Here is an 18,537-nt window from a genome sequence, read left to right as displayed (position 1 = left end):
GCTTTGATTGAGACTCGGTCTGCGTTTTTCTACACACCATTCTCATCACATGGGATGAGACTGAGTTCAGGACACTTGACTATCTCCAAGTAGGTCAGGCCTGGAAACAATTCTTGCAGTTTCCGCCAATCCATCTGCAACTTTTCCAACAACTTCAAGCGCACCATTTTCACAACCCATTTGCATTGTTTCCACCCCTGATATAGAGCTTCCTTACAGCCAATTAGGAATCTTAGAACCAGGGAAGTAATGGAGGTTAAGTTTCTCTGAAGGAACAGGAACTGGAGCCATCATCAATGGAGGCTTTTGGGGAGTGTCATAAAGTCTTGACCATGATATAGATAAAGATGAGCCAAAAACAGCCTTTTTACAGAAATGTACATGAACTTATTTATTCATGCTGCTGCAATTGCTAAAATACTGCCTGCATTTACATGGGTACTGTATTCTACAACATCAACAATATAATGCACACAGAAAAAAGTAGCTATAGATTGAACAAAACAAGCATAATAAAAGCCCTTTAGTCTCCATGAAAACCGCATTAATTCCCAACAAATCAAGCAATTCCAATCCCTTTAACATTACATGGGCCCAACCTTGATTCATTTGATTACATGTTTCTCCTTCCTCTAACTGTGACCCTCTCTGCCTTTTCTCTTTAGAAACATAAAGAGCAAGGAGGTGGTGGAAAGAGATCATAAGCAATTATGCCTAAGCATTGATTAGTTAAGTACAGTGTTCCTAGTCCATGGCATTGGGACCAAAGCATCTTCTTTTCACAGGGCTCCATACCCACTGCACCAAGAACTTCCTTCCTTTCACCCCATTCACATTAAACCCATTTCCCCATTTGTCCTTTGACACTACACCAACATACCCTCCACCCCCACCACTCCCATAAACACCCATACACAAATCTGCAATTTCTGTTGGTGCAGTTGGGTCATCACCTGCATACCATGCATTCACAAGTGGGTTACTTGAAACCTCTGCTAGCTCATGAGCTAGCACGCTGATCATTCCGTCAGCACCGGCATCCCCATTCGGTGCACGCATAATGTTGTTGCCGCCATTTGTGCTTGGCGGTGGCTTGCCTGAATACTTAGGCCAGGCAAAAGGGTAAGCACACACCCCTGGACACTGAGTGCCACTATTACCAACCCAAGCATAAGGAACAGTGACACCAACAATGGTTGGAAATGTGAAGTAGTGAAAACCACAAACTGCCCTGCAGAAATCTTGAACTCTAACATCAGGAGAGGACAGAACTAAATAGAGGCCATTGTGAGGATTGAGAGGTAAAGCTCTTGGATATGGTGAAGTGACAGCATATTTTATGATGGATTGCATTGATAAACGGCTGAGATAGTTGCCATGGGAGTAGGCAGAGTCATAGAACTCTCCAGAGAGAGCAATGCTTCTGGTGATGTTTGATCCAGTTTGATCAGTGTAGAGCCTCACAGTGCTCCACCAATCAGCAACAGAAGGGTAAGGGGCAGGAGAAGAAAGAGAATAGATGAAATCTCTAATTGTGGATTGGTGTGCTGGGTTCCATTTGCCATACCAAATTATGTAAAGGTTGATGGGAGAAGTAAGGACAGGACCCATGTGGTACTGAAGATCCACCAGATCAGAAGACCCCTCATAGTTCTTGGCCTGGTTGAATTCCCTGTTTTGGCTCCATGAATGAGCCAGAGTAGCAGAGAAAACAAAGCAAGCAAGAAAGAAGAAATTGCAATGCAGCTTTTGCATCTTGATTTTCTTTTTGAATGGTCTTGTGTGTTTGTGGGTGGTGGTGACAGACAGAGGGAGCTTCTTATAGAGAGAAACCAATGAAAGTAAATGGGGTGGGTGAGATTCTTCTTTATAATTTGCTTGTGGTTTGCATCTTTACATGATAATTTCAAGTCCTTGTCTACTTTTTAATGATAACTATGTTGTGTTTCCCCCTTTCTTTTTTCTGTTTCTTTTATGAAAAACAGAACTCTTTAATATTCTTATTATCATCATATTAGAATAAAGGTGTTATGCTAACCAACCTTTCAATGTATAATTGTTCCATCCTACTCCTAGGGTAGGAGATTGGGATCATACAAGACAAGCAACTGTTTTCTTTATCCCCAAAACAGTTATGGCACAAGTTTTTATATAATTTATGATTCTCTCTCTCTTTCTTAGATTTTTCTTCTCTTTTCCTCTGCCACCTCTCTTGAATTGCTCAAGTTTTAAATGCCTAGATGCTAATGAAATGCTAGTTTATTGTTCTTGCATGTAATATAATACTCTGTATGCTGAAAACTTGGTTATTCTCAAACTTCAACTCATTTTAATACTCAATTTATATTTCAGCAGTTTGCAATATATATTCTCTTCTGTGGACTTCCGAATATTATTACCATGCGGACACTATATATATATATATATATATATATATATATTATGTTTTCTGCTCATAAACTTACTACTCTGATAGTAAGCAATCAGATTAACTTCCAATGACTAAAATAATTCTGCTATCATCAATGATTAATCATATTATTTGAAGAATAAACCTCCCAAATAACATTTTCTTATGTTTAAACTATTCAAGATTTTCATGCATGGCCAATCATCCTGAAAGAAGAGTCCCACACGGTTTGCCCTAAACATAGTTGTGATATTGTAAAATATTCCCTTTATTAAAAGCTAAAACACTCACCAACCTGTGATTAGGATTAAAGGTCTTTACAAGAAAGAAGAAGAAGAAGAAAATGATCAGGGTCAAAACCAAGTGTTAAAAAGTAAATGATGGGTGTGCCCTGTGGTAAAAGCAAGCATGTGATGCCTTTCCATAATTTTCCCCCTTTTGGACTACACCCCCATTGCTTTTCAAGATCATTGACTAAATCTATGTATTTTGGCATTACTTAAATTGTTGATGCATCAAATGCATTACATAGCGTTGCTTGGCCAATTTACTCCCAAAAATTCCATGGTGGAAGAGTCAAGTGGCAACATGTGGAACCATAAAATAATATATCTATCCAAGCGATATTGGGAAGACATTGATTTTTTACAGATACACACACTACCAAAGTGTCATAAGAGTTCGAACTTGAGACCACTAATCTCTAAGTTAAATCCTCTTCCACTTAACTAGACCTCATAAAAAAGGTAACTTGAACTGATGGTAAAGAAAGATGCGGACCCAAGCAGGTTTGTATTCATTAATTTATAAGTGGATTGACAATTTGACATGACCTCTCAAAATATCAAAAGTTCATGTCACTGTTGGTTCTTGTGTAGTTTTTTTCTGCGCAGTAAAAAATATCTCGCAATCAATTAAAGGTGGCGGGGGGAGGGGGGGTTCCATGTGATGGGTTTGATGAGCGCATATTCAACTCTCATCAGCCCATGAAAATAGGGATGGATTGGATTTTTAAAGGCAAAGCTTAAAAGAAGGAACTGTGTTGCTGGCTTGCTGCTACCTAATCATCATAAAGGTCTTCCAATTGAGTGCCAAATGGCCAATGCTTTTTTCAGTTACCGCAGTTAGAGGCATCAACTGGTTGCTCAGTTCATGCCTTAACACTTTTTCAATGGCCTGTTGGAATAGAAGGTTGAAAGAAGGGCATCACAGAGGATTGTAGTGAAATATGATAAGTGAAATAACAGAGAAAACTTAAGTGCACCCAGAGAGAATCATTACAATGGACTTGTGCTGAGTTGTTTTTTTGTTGTTTTTTTTTAATGTTGTTGTTGTTGTCTTTATCAGTATCTCTAGAAATGGTGTTATAAGGATCTTGGAATCAGTTCAGCAAATTGTTAATGAAAGGTGCAGTGTACCTTGCAGATTTTCGAAGTTCACATGCAAAATAAGCTGAATCAATGCATCAAGTGATTTAGGTATCTGTATGTAGTCTATATTAATACAACAAAACCAACTTCTTCTTTTTTGGGTGAGTTTTTGTGTGTGACTTTAGGTTCGAATTGTCATCCCTTTTCTTCCACAAGAATCTAACTTGCACTTGCTGGGTATACATAACAATAAACCTCTTTTATATAAGTGAGAATTTAAACTACTTTAATCACATGAAAGGATGACTGAACTTGAGTGTAAGAAGACAAACAGTCTACCTTGACCAACTATGACAAATTAGATTAGAATTCAGTATCTCTCGCAAATTAGTCAAATGGATAATTTATCTTCAACTTAGATCAATACCCTATTTGCCACCTGGCCAGGCACTAACTCTAACTCTAAGGTAGGAACAATAACTTGACTCTAATTTCAAAAATATATATTGACCTCAAATGAAAAATCCCATAGACTTGATAGCTTATATGGTTCATCGCATTCGCATTCATACCTCTTTTGTATGAAGATGTATGGAAACCTACTACTTGCAGTAGTGGTAATGCGTCTACATGTTCACACTTCATCTTATATGAACAAAAATATGAGAACTCTAGTATTCTACAAAATATCACGTAATATGTATTAGTGTCCAATGCAATGTGTTCAACTTATTAAATGTAAATTTCATATTATATAACAATTAGAGTAATGATCTAACTTCTAAGCACAGTGAATGGTAAACAATACTACACTAATAACATGAGATTCATAAAATCCTAACATTCAATTGCAGCCATAAAATAAAAGAAAGTTTAATTGCTAGAAATATGTTCATAAAACGTCGTGCTGCCAAAACCCCTTATGTGCTGCAGATTCTGTAACCCAAGAAACGAAAAAAGCCCTATATTTATAATTTGGCCTGGGCCGGCCCATTTTGCTCTAAAACATTAAACAACCCAAATATAAATCGGAAAAATAAAGTTCTTGAAGCCAAGGTACGATACAGTGGAGACCAGTCGAACTGACTGAGAAGCCTCTGTGAGCCTCTTTTACTTTCATGGTTTCTCTTCGAATTCTCAGAAGAAGTCATGAACTCCAACGGAAGCTATTATCGCCTACTTCAAACCCCATTTCTCTCTTCTACACCCTCTTCTCTCTCAGAACAGTCTCTTCCTACACTCATTATGATGACCCATACTCCACAACTACCATCACCACCACCACCTCCAGCTCCAGCTCTTCCCAATCTCAGTCTCTTGTCAGAACAATCTGTGCATTGGTATGTCAGTCCTATTCCCCACAAACCCATCCGAGATCATCACCTCCCAAGCTCAACCTTGACTTAAATGTTGATTCTTTGACTCATGAACAGGCTATTTCTGTTGTTGCTTCACTGGCTGAAGAGGCTGGTTCCATGGTAGCCTTGAGTTTCTTCTATTGGGCAATTGGGTTTCCCAAATTTCGGTATTTTATGCGGCTTTATATATTTTGTGCAATGTCTTTATTTGGGAATGGTAATTTGGAGAGAGCCCATGAAGTGGTTCATTGTATGGTGAGGAATTTTGCTGAGATTGAGAGATTGAAGGAGGCTGCCGATATGGTCTTTGAGATGCAAAACCAAGGGCTTATGTTGAGTACTCGGACGTTGAATTGTGTTCTTGGGATTGCCTGTGACTTGGGTTTGGTTGAGTATGCAGAGAATTTGTTTGAGGAAATGTGCGTGAGAGGGGTGTCGCCTGATTCTTTGAGCTATAAGTCTATGGTTGTTGGGTATTGTAGGAACAGCAGAGTTTTGGAGGTGGATAGGTGGTTGAGTAAGATGCTTGAGAGAGGCTTTGTTTTGGATAATGCTACGTTTACTTTGATTATAAGTCTGTTTTGCGAAAAGAGTCTTGTAAGTCGAGCGTCTTGGTGCTTTGATAAGATGATTCGGATGGGTGTGAAGCCAAATTTGATTAATTTCACATCTTTGATTCATGGGTTGTGCCAGAGGGGCAGCATTAAACAAGCATTTGAAATGTTGGAGGAAATGGTTAGGAAAGGTTGGAAGCCTAATGTGTATACACATACAGCTTTGATTGATGGGCTCTGCAAGAAAGGTTGGACTGAAAGGGCATTCAGGCTGTTTCTTAAGCTTGTCCGGAGCGATAATTACAAGCCAAATGTACATACATATACTGCCATGATCCGTGGATATTGCGAAGAAGACAAAATGAGCCGTGCAGAGATGTTATTGAGCAGAATGAAAGAACAAGGATTAGTTCCTAACACCAATACGTATACTACTCTCGTTTCTGGGCATTGCAAAGCTGGGAATTTTGATAGAGCATATGAATTGATGGATATAATGGGAAAAGAAGGATTCGCTCCTAATATCTGTACATACAATGCAGTTTTTGACAGCCTCTGTAAAAAGGGGAGGGTTCAGGAGGCATATAAATTGATTAAGAAGGGCTTTCGCCGAGGATTGGAAGCTGACAGGGTCACGTATACTATTTTCATATCTGAGCACTGCAAAAGGGGTGATATTAACGGGGCCTTGGTGTTTTTTAACAAGATGCTCAAGGTTGGTTTGCAGCCTGATATGCATTCATATACCACTTTGATTGCTGCCTTCTGTAGGCAAAAGAAAATGAAAGAAAGCGAGAAATTTTTTGAGTTATCTTTAAGGCTTGGTTTGATTCCCACCAAGGAAACCTATACTTCAATGATATGCGGCTACTGTCGGGATGAAAATATTGCCTTGGCTGTTAAGTTTTTCTATAGGATGGGTGACCATGGTTGTGCCCCAGATAGTTTTACGTATGGTGCTCTAATAAGCGGGCTCTGCAAGGAGGAGAAATTGGACGAGGCTCGTAGGTTATATGATACCATGATGGACAAAGGGCTGTCGCCCTGTGAAGTTACTAGGTTGACATTAGCTTACAAGTACTGCAAAAAAGATGACTCTGCAGCTGCTATGGTTTTATTGGAAAGGCTAGAGAAGAAGCTCTGGATCCGCACGGTGAATACATTGGTGAGGAAGCTTTGTAGCGAGAAGAAAGTGGGCATCGGGGCGTTGTTCTTTCATAAATTAGTGGACAAGGATCAGAATGTGGATCGTGTGACATTGGCGGCGTTTAAGGCTGCATGCTATGAGAGCAACAAGTATGCTCTTGTTTTGGATTTGACTGAGAGGATCTCTAAAGGAATTGGCTAGCAGCTGCAATATACTGAAAAATGGCTCACATAATTTGCTGGTCTTGAACTTGTGCAGCAGGTGCCATGACTGTCTTCAAAAGGGCTCGAGTCTTTATGTACCTTTCATTGGTGAGCAACCAGCACGCTAAGCCAGTGATTCTTTTTGTGCTTTGAGGAGCTTTGTTGTAACTCAAAACTGCAATTTCATAACAGTTAATATTCCAACTGTAATTGAAGTGGGGGGATATTTCTGCCATGCAATCTTGTTGGATATCTCTTGATGAGTTAAGTTGGAGTAGGGTTATATTTTCTTTATATCCCTTATAATCAAATAAATTGCTTGAAGGAATTCCGCATGTGGCGGAGGCCCACGTGCAATGCACGTGTGATCCTACCATTTACAAACAAAAAGAACAGGATGAGTGTCAAAATGACGTAATTGATTATCTGTCTGTTTAGACTATTTGTACCACTTTCAATATTTAAAAAGAAAAAAGAAGAAGAAGAAAAGAGTATTTGTATCCCTGGGTCGGACCTCCACAACCTCTCATTTACTCTCTTCCCCCAGTCTCTCCCTCAGATCCCCTTGAAGGTAACTTATTTTTAACAGTTTTCGCTGTTCCTCATTTTTCCAATTCTGAATGGCAAGAAAGCTACTGAATTTCGTTTGAAAATTTTCATTTTGTTATTGTGTTGCTTTTGCTTCAGCTGGATTTCTATTGTTATAATTGTTTGTCTGGTGCTTTTCTTAATTTGATTTATTTGGTTATTGTGAATTGTTGAACTATCTGTACAGTGGAAAACAATGAATTTGGTTGGTTGGAGAATTTTCAAAAACAATAATCCAGTGGGTAAGAAACTAAGAATTGTTAAATAGATTATCCGTTAAACTACCCAGATAACAAAGCCTGGCTTTAGACTCATCCAACGGTCCATTAGTCAGCTTGAAAATTTCCTTTCAGTTCTAAATTTTTAATCAAGATTTGATTTTCTAGTTATATTTAGTTCTAGCTGAATTGAAGAAAATGTTATAACTTTCATTAAATAGATTTCCTTTCAATCCATTCAACCGGCCTTTGATTGGGAATTTGATCCCCTGTTTGTTCAGTATTGGATGAAATATACACAAAGGGTGGAAATGTTTTGTACTTTTTTAGTCTCTTAGAACCATTGGATGAAATATCCTTGAGGTCATATATAATTGATCAAATATAGGGAATAAAACTAATTGTTGCATTTGTTGATTCTTCAGCAGACTATCAAATGGCTCGATCTGCATTAGATGAGACCTCACTATCTGGTGCATTTGTGAGAACTGCTTCTGTATTCCGTAACTTCATTTCACGGGACCCAAATTCGCAGTTTCCAGCAGAACCTGGAAGATATCATCTGTATATATCATATGCTTGCCCTTGGGCTTCCAGGTGCCTTGCATACTTGAAAATTAAAGGACTTGAGAAAGCCATCAGCTTTACGGTAACTCTATTAGGTTGTTTCACATATTAGATTCACCTTGTAAGAGCCAAACTGACCTTGTGTGTTTGTTGTTTTGCTCAGTCAGTCAAACCCATATGGGAAAGAACAAAAGAAAGTGATGAGCATATGGGGTGGGTTTTTCCTGCTTCTGATACAGAGCTAGCAGGAGCTGAACCTGACCCTTTGAATGGAGCAAAAAGTATTAGAGAACTTTATGAGCTTGCAAGCACCAACTATACTGGAAAGTACACAGTTCCAGTATGTTCACTCATATTAAGTGGCCTTTTCATGTTTTATCTTTCTTTTCCTTTTGCTTTTGTTAAACCAAATGACTGACCTTTTCGCTTTGGTAGGTTCTATGGGATAAAAGACTCAAAACAATTGTCAGTAACGAGAGTGCAGAGATTATTCGCATGTTCAATACCGAATTCAACGATATAGCAGAAAACGCAGCTTTGGACTTGTATCCTCCTCACTTGCAATCCCAAATTGATCAGACTAATGAATGGATATATAACAAGATAAATAATGGCGTCTATAAATGTGGGTTTGCAAGGAAGCAAGAGCCTTATGATGAGGTATATTTTGCATGCTCTGATTAGTTTTGACTATGGAAGTTCTGGAGTTTATGTTCTCTTTAAGGACTATCTGTGCCTCATCAAACACGTTGGTTGATATTTTTTGCTTCAGGCTGTGAAACAGTTGTACGAAGCTTTAGACAAATGCGAGGAGATACTGAGCAAGCAACGATACTTGTGTGGGAACACATTGTCTGAAGCAGATATTCGGTTGTTTGTCACTATTATAAGATTTGATGAGGTACTGATATTTCCCCTCAATCAAGAATTTATGCCTGTCAGAAATTTTGCCAATTTAATTATTTTCAGTCTAATATGATTGTTCTGTTTGAAGAGAACCAAGAACCATGCTAGAAATGCAAGATTTTGTTTCTAACAAAATCCAAAGCATATCAGATTTTTCATTAGGATATTACTTCTTCATTCTTCAAAAACTTTTCTTTTCCCTTGGATTGGGATTTTCTTTAGCTCATTGTGATTTCTTATTAATAACGGAACCACTCACTTATAGGTTGTATTTTATTTTGTCAAGATTCCGTAACGTGATATTTTTGCTTAGCTAACATCTTGTTTTTTTCGGTTAGGCTTTTTTTAGCATGAAACTTATGTCACATCACATGGTTCCACTGTCTAAACAATTCAATTTTTTATGTTGTTTTTGTTATTGATTGCAGGTTTATGCAGTGCACTTCAAGTGCAACAAGAAATTACTACGAGAGTACCCAAATTTGTTTAACTACACCAAAGAAATTTTCCAAGTTCCTGGGATGAGCAGCACCGTCAACATAGATCACATAAAACGACACTATTATGGAAGCCATCCCTCCATCAATCCATTTGGCATAATTCCCAGCGGACCAGATATCGACTTTTCTTCTCCTCACGACAGAGACAAGTTTTCTACCTAAGTTTTGTATAAACTGCATACAGATATCATTTTCATTTGTGGGCTGAGGTTGTGTGTTTTCATCTATTTGTAAAGCTCGTTTGTCGGACCATCTGTCTTGTGCCATTATGTTAAACTCTTGATTGCCAATCTTAAGGAGTGCGTTATCAGATTTTACGCGAAGTGCTAATCGGTTAGAAAGTTAATATGGCATTAATTTTATGTTGTTGCCTACTCCACAGTGCGATTTCACTCCGAAATCATTCAAAAGTCATTTCTGCAAAATTTAGGCCAAATAGAAATTCATTTAACCACTTGATTATTACAAGGCAATGAACATTTACGTGTAACCTTGTTTATTCAAAACGTTGTATTATTAACACGAACTTTGATATACTGTGTGAGCTTAATCCAATGAACCAATCACAAAACGAAAATAAAAGCGTCATCCATCAAAATTACATTTTTGTATTATGCATCCTAATTATTAACAAAATAAAAAGTTAAAAAAATATATATATCTTCTATTCTGTATTTGGCTGGTGTTGGTGAGAGGAGAGGCAGACTGAGAGCGAGAGCTGAGCCTCTTGGCACTGCGACCGCTTCAGACTCGTTCCTCCACTACCGCACAGGCTCCGAACCGCTTCCCACTCCTCCGGGCACGCCACCGACACCAGGCACTCCGCCAAACCCCGGTTCAAGTGCCGGCAAGCCGCCTCGCGAGCCAGACCCGGCCCAATCCGCCTGTGGCAATCCATCAAAGCGCTTTGCAGCCGATCGCATTTCGTCATCGCCGGTTGCTTCTCTTCAGACATCGTCCGTTTTTTCGTTCGTCTTCTCCTCTGCTCTGCAGCTTTTTGAGCTGCGGTTTGCGGTGCGAAATTCGCGCTTTGATGTGTGAATTTTGTTGTGGGCTTAGCTCGTCACTTGGCCTGGTGGGCTATCTTATGGGCCGCCATTAATGTTCACCCAAAAAGAAAATCAGACCCAAACTGCATATCAAAGCATGTTATTGATTTTCCCCAACAAAAAATAATAATAATTAAAATTTGATATAAATTAGGTTTTAGGCATGTAAGTTGGAGGATGGTAGAGATGTAAAGCTTTTCTACTTTGCGGGATTTATAGCTTCACTGGTAGAGCATTTACCCTTACATTCGCAATGTGAGTCTCGTTCTCGACATTCTTTTTACTTTAGGCCTCTTTTGAACAAAGACACAAAAAAAGAAGTAGGCTTTTGAGGAAGCTTTACTCACAAATTATGTCCCATGCAGAGGCCTAATGCCAAGGGAAGAAATAGAATTGTCAGAGCACCTTTTCTTATCTCTCGTGGGATCTGCTTCTTCAATCCACTCGGGCAAAATTTGAAGCTGCAGCCTGTTTTTATTTTTGTTTTGTCTTTTTTCTATTTAGTTTTTTAAAGAGTTGAGTCACTTTTTGAAACAGGAAATGGGCCTATTATGCAAAAACAAAAGACAAAAAAAAAAAAAAGGCTGGGGGGAAGAAAAAAGAAAAATTTAGAGTGAAGGACTCAAGGACACTTGTGTGAGTGCTCCTACAAAATCAAAATTCCTTTTTAAAAGAACAAGATCATTGTGGTGGAACCCATATTGTGGACAGTGATCCAATAATTGCATTGTTGAAATTTCCTTGTTGGAGTCTTTTGATTCTTCTCTCATAAACAGTCTCATGCTTGAGCTAGCTGGGCAAATTTATCCTTGTCAATTGTAGACTACAAATATATACATGACAAAAAAGCTTACATATCCAAAGTTGCAATCTTCCAATTATAAAGGGTCCCAAGCAAATAGTCTTGGCAGGCTAAAAGTGATTGCTGGCTTGTTAGCTTGTTCATCTATAAGTCTGAAATGTTATAGAATTAATACATCAGTTTGTATCACTATCACTTATATTGGAAGTACTATTGTTAGTATAAGCAATCTCAATTTGTGTGGATAGTTTAATGAGAGGAGACTGATAATTATTATCATTGTATGATAATTAGAAGATGAATGAAGAAGATAATGTGTGAGCTAAAAGTTGAAGATAATGCAAGGGATATCTGATTGGATGGAGAGAGAGAGAGAGAGAGAGAGAGAGAGAGAGAGTCTAACTTCTAGAAAGACAATTTTCTTTAGCAAGGTCTACTAGATAGCCTTTGCAAAGAAGAATAATGGCAGTACCACATGATGTAAGAGAGAGAGAGAGAGCTCTGAGAAATTTCACTATTAAGATAAAACCCATTAAGGCAGAGAAGTTATAATTATATTAGAGGGACACAAGTGTTTGTCTCCAACTCTCTCCCTCATACCCCACATCTAATCATTCCCTAGTGTATGTCTAATTTTCTATCAAACATTTGATTAACTATAGCTTAAAAACATTTAAACCCAAATGAATTAAGCAAGGATCTATATTACAATTCCTGAAGAGAATGCAAGAAGACCACCAAAATGAAAAAATAAAATTTGGTCACTCTAACCTATAGCTAGATGGGAATTGAATTATTAGGATGAAGAATGTGCTACTTTTGGGGAGCAAATATGGATGGGACCCTAATCCCCACCACCAAATTAAAATATCAATGGCATCCAAGAAAATCAATTTGCTCTCTGCCAATCTCTCCTCCATTAAAACTTCCCACCAAGAAATGTGATGAGGTGCAAAAAGGGCAAAGAAAAAGAAAAAAAAAAAAGGAAAAGGAAAAAAGGGTGGTATAAACAAATACTCCTAAATGGTTCTTTGTATTTTTATAAAACAAATACCAGATACTAGATATTATATGGTCTTTCTCTCCAAAGTAGCATGGAAAGTATAACCTTCTCATTCTCTAAACTTTAAAGCTCTCTTTCTAAATATAGATGTTCTTTTCCTCACTCTTGTCACTTTTTCTCTTTGCACACATACAATACTAATCTTTGTGCTGGATGGTAATTAGATTCTATGATGAAGTGATTGTAGCACACAATCTTGATCTTTTAGATGATGGGTTTGCGGGAAAATCTTTACTAGGGCATGAAAGTCTTCAAGGGGCTTTGCTTTGAGCCCTCCACAGCTCCACCATTAGTGATCAGTGAGTTCTCTCTGAGTTATGCCTTTAACTTTGTTCATATTTTTGGTGTTCATAAATTCTATCTGGGTTCTGCGCAAAGTGTGAATTTGGGGTGTTGTGCTTTCCGGGTTCAGTCTCTTCCCTCATTATGAACAATCCTAACAATCTAGGACCATTTGCTCATTTTACGTCTACCTATTTCATGAATTTGGGGCGTTGTGCTTTCTGGGTTCAGTCTTATCTCTCATTTTCCCTTTTTTGCTTTAATTTTGTGTGTTATTTCTTGTCGTGCATCCATGAATTTTCTTGAAGTTCCAATATTTACTGTGGGATTCATTTCCCCAGATACATTTTGAAGAGTTTGCAAGCCTTCTTGAGCTTTGTAACAGAGGAGCAGCTAATATTTATAAAATGCTTGTTTTTTAGTTTTCTGGATGCATTTTCAAACATGATGGAGGCCAAAGATTGAATTTCATAGCTCTTTCGTATGCTTGGCATGATTAAATGTATCCAAAATGAAATTTTTGGTTAAATGACAGCTTATGTTAGTGTCTCCTCTGAGACAAGAAGTTAGAGAGCTCCTGTGCTCTCTATATACAATCTGTGCCAAAAGAGCTTGTCCTCTTGTTAATATTCAACATTCCACCTTTTAATTTTAATTTATTGTACTCTATATTTTTTCTGCACCTCTTAGGAGTTCATTTCAGATTAGATTAATTTTATCTTTTCCTTGTTGCCCGTTCTTTATTTCTTTCTGCCCTTCTTGTCTACCTTTTTGGTTCTTTTCAAATTTGTTTTGTAATGCAGTGCTTCTGTGTTTTTAAGTCTAAACTCCTTTAAGTTAAGTTATTTTTAAAGGCTGAACAAGAAGAAGAATGAATTTGTAGGTTATATTTTAGGATTTTGTACTTCTTAACCATAAATATGGATCTCCTGAGAGATGTATTTATATCACGTAGGAGAGCTGGAAGATGGACAGGACCAGATTAGATTTAAGGTTTCATCACTTTGGATCAGCACAGTCTGAGGAGTCTGCTTTAGACTTGGAAAGAAATTACTGCAGTCATCATCCTAATCTTCCTTCATCAAGTCCATTGGCCCTCCAGCCTTTTGCATCTAGTGGTCAGCTCTCTGAGAGCAATGCCGCCTACTTCTCGTGGCCCACTTTGAGTCGGTTAAATGATGCAGCAGAAGATAGAGCAAACTATTTTGGAAATCTTCAGAAGGACGTTCTCCCTGAAACTTTGGGCCGGTTGCCATCAGGGCAGCAGGCTACAACCTTACTTGAGCTGATGACCATTAGGGCATTCCATAGCAAGATCTTGCGCCGGTTTAGTCTTGGGACCGCAATTGGGTTTCGGATTCGAAAAGGCGTCTTAACAGACATTCCAGCCATTCTTGTCTTTGTTGCCCGTAAAGCTCACAGGCAATGGCTAAGCCATGTGCAGTGTCTACCTGCTGCCCTTGAGGTGGAAATTTTGGTGTCCTTTTTCTACATTCTGATTTTTAGATTTTATATTATCTGTGCCATTGTATATTATTATTGAGGTTCGTTTTAAGTTATTTTCTTTCAATCACGAGGCTGGTCAGAATGATGAGCTTTGTGTATTTTTCTGTTGGTTGAAATAATGCAATTTTGTAAAAGCCGTTGAGAATGTATAAACTACTGGCTTGTTAAAAACTTGTGAGTTATTTAAAATAATAATAAAATAAAAAAAGCTAATTGGTTATTTTGATCTTTGACTAGGTTATTGTTTTGTTTGGTTTCTGCATATTAAAAATGGTGCAGGGGCCAGGAGGTGTATGGTGTGATGTGGATGTTGTAGAATTTTCCTATTATGGTTCCCCAGCTCCAACTCCAAAAGAACAGCTGTATACAGAGCTCGCAGATGGCTTGCGGGGAAGTGATCCATGCATTGGTTCTGGTTCCCAGGTATTTTCTGAAGAAAATTGCTGTCCTGTTTGTTTTCTGTGGTGTTGGTAATTTGGTGTTTGATCTCCAAGTTTGGGCTGCGGATAAGTAATATAGATAGAAAACCCATATGGAGACTAGAACGTAGCCTAGGTGCTACTGAGGTCTTTACCACTCAAATAAAAAACTATTCAAGGATGAGATAATGATAAAGTTATCATTTTTTCACTCGGGTTTGGTTCATATTCTTAATTACTTAATGGTATGAGTTGCTTTAGGGCTGGATCTTCTCATGGATAAGCTTGTCAACTAACAATAAGAATACAAGCTAAAAATATGCTTTGGTATGCTGGATTTGGTATTAAACAGAATCAGTTTTATTTAAAATTTGGATAGGTCTTGTTTGGCTGGTAAATTTGCTCATTGAACTTAACAAAATAAATAATAAACATGAATTTTAATTCGCCTTATATGCCTATCTACTTCAAGGAGCTGAATTGGGAACAATGGTAAACTGATGAAACATATCAGAGTATTAGAGCGAGAGATCTTGAGTTCATATCCATGCCGCTGCAACCTCTCAATTTATGTTTATTTTTATGTGTTGATTTCTCTAGTGCTAGGGAGAAGCCCAACATGAGGGGGATTATTAGAGTATAGAAACAATAGTCGGCCTACATCCCAACACTTTAGGCTTTTAGGAATAGTAGGAAACCCTAAACGTCAAATTTATTGATGGGATCTGTATATACATTGATTTCTTTGTGTCTCAACTAGTTAAGTTTACCTAATTGTTTTTTGCTTGTTTAGGTTGCTAGCCAGGAGACTTATGGAACTCTGGGTGCTATTGTTAAAAGCCGAACAGGAAATCGACAGGTTGGTTTTCTCACAAATCGGCATGTGGCAGTTGATTTGGACTATCCAAACCAGAAAATGTTCCATCCTTTGCCACCAAGCCTTGGACCTGGGGTGTATCTTGGCGCTGTGGAGAGGGCGACATCTTTTATCACAGATGATCTTTGGTATGGCATATTTGCTGGAACAAACCCAGGTAATGCAGTTCCAAATTTCGGTTATCTGTTAAGCTTATGGACAGATATGGTTGCAAATAGTCAGCAGTATTTATTTATGAGCTTGAAAGTGTCTCTAGAGGATAGGGGCAAATACTTTAGTTTGTGTCTACATTGTCTAAGAATTAAAAACTTTCAACTGATGTATTCGGAAGGCAGAGACATACAATTACTATTAATTAAGAGTGGTGATTTCCCCACTCCAATTTTATCCACTTACACTCCATTTTATAACTAAAAAAGGAGTGTAAGTGGATAAAATTGGAGTGGGGAAATCATTACCTTTAATTTATTATGATAAGTTTTATAAATAAATGTGTAACTACAATACATTAACCCCATAATCGTCACTCCCTCATTGATTACAAGATACTAGAAGCAGACAACTAATAAGAGTTTAAGGAGACACAAATAGGTTCAAACAATACAAGGCACATCATACTTCCAGCTGGATATTAACACTGAATTGGTTCGATGATGATGAATGCAGACCAACTTGAGGTGCTTGAGTTTAAAACTTTTGGATAATGTGATGTATTGAAAATAGAAATAGAATATAAATTTGACTTTTCATCAAAATCGAACAAAAAATAAATCAAAATGGAAGGAAAGAAATCATGTCCCATAGCGTTTAAGAAATTGAATATAAATTTAACTTTTCATAATAGGATGCATTGAAACTAAGCTTAACAATACATCATGTTGTTAATCTTATTTTCCAGTTAAGAAATATTCTTGATTTCGCTGGTTATTTTCTTCAAGAATTGAGTTTGATCTGTCGAGTAGTTTCTCATATTTGTGTTACTCCACATTTGTTCTAGTGGGTTTCTCATTATGTTATGACCCCCTACACATGCCCATTATGATTTGGTGCCCCTGCAGAAACATTTGTGCGAGCTGATGGTGCCTTTATTCCTTTTGCCGAAGATTTCAACATGAACAACGTAATTACGACTGTAAGAGGTGTAGGTGAGATCGGTGATGTCAACATCATAGACTTGCAGTCACCAATCGACAGTCTTATTGGAAGGCAAGTGATGAAAGTTGGGAGAAGTTCAGGCTTGACTACTGGAACCGTCATGGCGTATGCTCTAGAATACAATGATGAAAAAGGGATTTGTTTCTTTACTGATTTTCTTGTTGTTGGTGAGAATCGGCAGAGTTTTGATCTCGAAGGTGATAGTGGAAGCCTCATTCTATTGACTGGTCAGAATGGAGAGAAGCCACGACCTGTTGGGATCATTTGGGGTGGAACAGCTAACCGTGGTCGCTTGAAACTAAAAATTGGCCAACCACCTGAAAATTGGACTAGTGGAGTTGATCTTGGGCGCCTTCTTGACCTCCTTGAACTTGATCTTATAACAACCAATGAAGGGTTTCAAGGTTTGTGCTTCTGAACCAACCAAATGTTTTTTCCCCTCTTTTTTGGTTCTGCTGTTTTTAGTCTACCACTGTGTTCATACTCTCAAAAGATGGATGAAGTCTTATGTTTTTGCTGACATTTGGCTTTGTTCAGCATATTTTCCTGACTCCTCTGCTGCTTCATTTTAACATAGCTGCAATCCAAGAGCAACGAAATGCTTCAGCTGCAGGGATTGGTTCCACAGTGGAGTCATCCACAGCCATCCGGGCTCCATCTAAAGATAAGCTAGAAGATTACTTCGGACATCTGGGTTTCAATCTTCAGAAAATTCCTTTTGAAGGTGAGTCCTGTCAGGGACTGAGTCGGCCGTTCATTCATGGTGACTTTCACATAGAAAATGGTGTTAAAACTTCTCCGAATGTAGAACACCAATTCATTCCAAGGTCCACCTGCAGATCTCCAGTAAATCAAAGCAATCGAGAGGAAAACCCACTATCAAAAAACCTTTTGGCATTGCGGAATGGCTCTGATGAAGAGATTTCTGTTTCGTTGCAGTTAGGTGAGCCAGAACCGAAGAGAAGAAAAAACTGCAACGCTCTCTTTAGCACTAAAGGACCCAAATGAAGTAGGAATGAGTAAATTAACTCTCTTTTCTTGAAGTAACTTTCATACAAGGAGTTGCTTCACTTTGGCTTCAAATTCTCCGTTACACTTTATTCCGGAGTGTAATTGTTGGGTCATATCTTCTCCTGCATCAATTGCTATATGGAATCTTGGATATTTTGGTAAGGATAAAAAGTATAGGTCATATATGTGGAGCATACAATGTTTTATAGAGATTTTTAGGTCGTACCCCGCTTTCATTTTTACTTTTGATTTGTATCACTTTGGTGAAAATACTTATAGCATTAGCACTCCTGAAGTTGGGAGCATAAGCAGCTATTGGAATCCAACAGAATGTAAAATGTTAATTTTGGCTAGCAACGTTAGTTTGTTCAGAGCCTAATTGAGGGTTTCTTTTTTATGGTAGAAAAGGAGGGAGCAAGGTGGAGTAGACCATTTGTATCTTCGTAAGTCTAATAGTCTGTAAGTGAACTCACATTGTGGCTATATTTGTAAATGCGGCTTCAAATGAGACATTTTCTACTATTTCTTATTTGTTTTGCGTGTCATTTTCAA

General features: G+C 38.0%; 5 protein-coding genes across 8 annotated transcripts; 3 read left to right on the top strand and 2 right to left on the bottom strand.

Moving 5' to 3' along the window:
• Positions 1-470: 470 nt before the first annotated feature.
• On the bottom strand, positions 471-1,832 carry EXL7 (EXORDIUM like 7). Its single transcript, XM_008227602.2, has one exon. The coding sequence runs from the start codon at positions 1,753-1,755 to the stop codon at positions 745-747; it is 1,011 nt and encodes a 336-aa protein (XP_008225824.2). The 5' UTR covers positions 1,756-1,832; the 3' UTR covers positions 471-744.
• Positions 1,833-4,842: 3,010 nt separating this feature from the next.
• Positions 4,843-7,246, top strand: LOC103325438 (Pentatricopeptide repeat (PPR-like) superfamily protein). Of its 2 annotated transcripts, XM_089047959.1 has the most exons (2): positions 4,843-5,120; positions 5,214-7,246. In XM_089047959.1, the coding sequence occupies exons 1-2, from the start codon at positions 4,899-4,901 to the stop codon at positions 7,038-7,040; spliced, it is 2,049 nt and encodes a 682-aa protein (XP_088904085.1). In that variant the 5' UTR covers positions 4,843-4,898; the 3' UTR covers positions 7,041-7,246. The 2 variants fall into 2 exon arrangements, with proteins under 2 accessions (XP_088904085.1, XP_008225821.2); XM_008227599.2 differs by having other exon boundaries at positions 4,844-7,246.
• On the top strand, positions 7,118-10,144 carry LOC103325439 (uncharacterized). 2 transcript variants are annotated; one of them, XM_008227600.2, is made up of 6 exons: positions 7,118-7,613; positions 8,277-8,497; positions 8,579-8,755; positions 8,851-9,075; positions 9,188-9,316; positions 9,750-10,144. In XM_008227600.2, exons 2-6 carry the CDS (start codon positions 8,285-8,287, stop codon positions 9,981-9,983), a joined length of 978 nt encoding a protein of 325 aa, XP_008225822.2. In that variant the 5' UTR covers positions 7,118-7,613; positions 8,277-8,284; the 3' UTR covers positions 9,984-10,144. The 2 variants fall into 2 exon arrangements, with proteins under 2 accessions (XP_008225822.2, XP_008225823.2); XM_008227601.2 differs by having other exon boundaries at positions 8,274-8,497.
• A 265-nt stretch (positions 10,145-10,409) lies between these two features.
• LOC103325437 (cytochrome C oxidase biogenesis Cmc1-like protein) lies at positions 10,410-11,332 on the bottom strand. 2 transcript variants are annotated; one of them, XM_089047963.1, is made up of 2 exons: positions 11,218-11,332; positions 10,410-10,953 (listed from the first exon to the last, which is right to left on the bottom strand). In XM_089047963.1, the coding sequence occupies exon 2, from the start codon at positions 10,774-10,776 to the stop codon at positions 10,486-10,488; it is 291 nt and encodes a 96-aa protein (XP_088904089.1). In that variant the 5' UTR covers positions 10,777-10,953; positions 11,218-11,332; the 3' UTR covers positions 10,410-10,485. The 2 variants fall into 2 exon arrangements, with proteins under 2 accessions (XP_088904089.1, XP_088904088.1); XM_089047962.1 differs by having other exon boundaries at positions 11,111-11,319.
• Positions 11,333-12,569: 1,237 nt separating this feature from the next.
• Positions 12,570-18,514, top strand: LOC103325436 (protein NARROW LEAF 1-like). Its single transcript, XM_008227596.3, has 7 exons — positions 12,570-12,773; positions 12,900-13,034; positions 13,973-14,482; positions 14,803-14,946; positions 15,736-15,976; positions 16,878-17,378; positions 17,552-18,514. The coding sequence occupies exons 3-7, from the start codon at positions 13,985-13,987 to the stop codon at positions 17,980-17,982; spliced, it is 1,815 nt and encodes a 604-aa protein (XP_008225818.1). The 5' UTR covers positions 12,570-12,773; positions 12,900-13,034; positions 13,973-13,984; the 3' UTR covers positions 17,983-18,514.
• The last annotated feature ends 23 nt before the right edge of the window (positions 18,515-18,537 follow it).

Source organism: Prunus mume, linkage group LG3 (assembly GCF_029339155.1).
Source record: "Prunus mume cultivar Tortuosa linkage group LG3, ASM2933915v1, whole genome shotgun sequence".
NCBI lineage: Eukaryota > Viridiplantae > Streptophyta > Magnoliopsida > Rosales > Rosaceae > Prunus > Prunus mume.
The sequence above is the reverse complement of the archived record's forward strand: the minus strand, read 5'-3'. Positions and strand labels throughout refer to the sequence as shown.

Excerpts from the sequence above, each read along its gene's own strand:
- EXL7 (XM_008227602.2), bottom strand. The coding sequence starts at position 1,755 with ATGCAAAAGCTGCATTGCAATTTCTTCTTTCTTGCTTGCTTTGTTTTC.
- LOC103325438 (XM_008227599.2), top strand. The coding sequence starts at position 4,899 with ATGGTTTCTCTTCGAATTCTCAGAAGAAGTCATGAACTCCAACGGAAG.
- LOC103325439 (XM_008227600.2), top strand. The coding sequence starts at position 8,285 with ATGGCTCGATCTGCATTAGATGAGACCTCACTATCTGGTGCATTTGTG. Across the intron at positions 8,498-8,578 it reads AGAAAGCCATCAGCTTTACG|TCAGTCAAACCCATATGGGA; the intron begins GTAACTCTATTA and ends TGTTTTGCTCAG. Across the intron at positions 9,076-9,187 it reads AGCAAGAGCCTTATGATGAG|GCTGTGAAACAGTTGTACGA; the intron begins GTATATTTTGCA and ends TTTTTGCTTCAG.
- LOC103325437 (XM_089047963.1), bottom strand. The coding sequence starts at position 10,776 with ATGTCTGAAGAGAAGCAACCGGCGATGACGAAATGCGATCGGCTGCAA.
- LOC103325436 (XM_008227596.3), top strand. The coding sequence starts at position 13,985 with ATGGACAGGACCAGATTAGATTTAAGGTTTCATCACTTTGGATCAGCA. Across the intron at positions 14,483-14,802 it reads GTCTACCTGCTGCCCTTGAG|GGGCCAGGAGGTGTATGGTG; the intron begins GTGGAAATTTTG and ends AAAATGGTGCAG. Across the intron at positions 14,947-15,735 it reads GCATTGGTTCTGGTTCCCAG|GTTGCTAGCCAGGAGACTTA; the intron begins GTATTTTCTGAA and ends TTGCTTGTTTAG.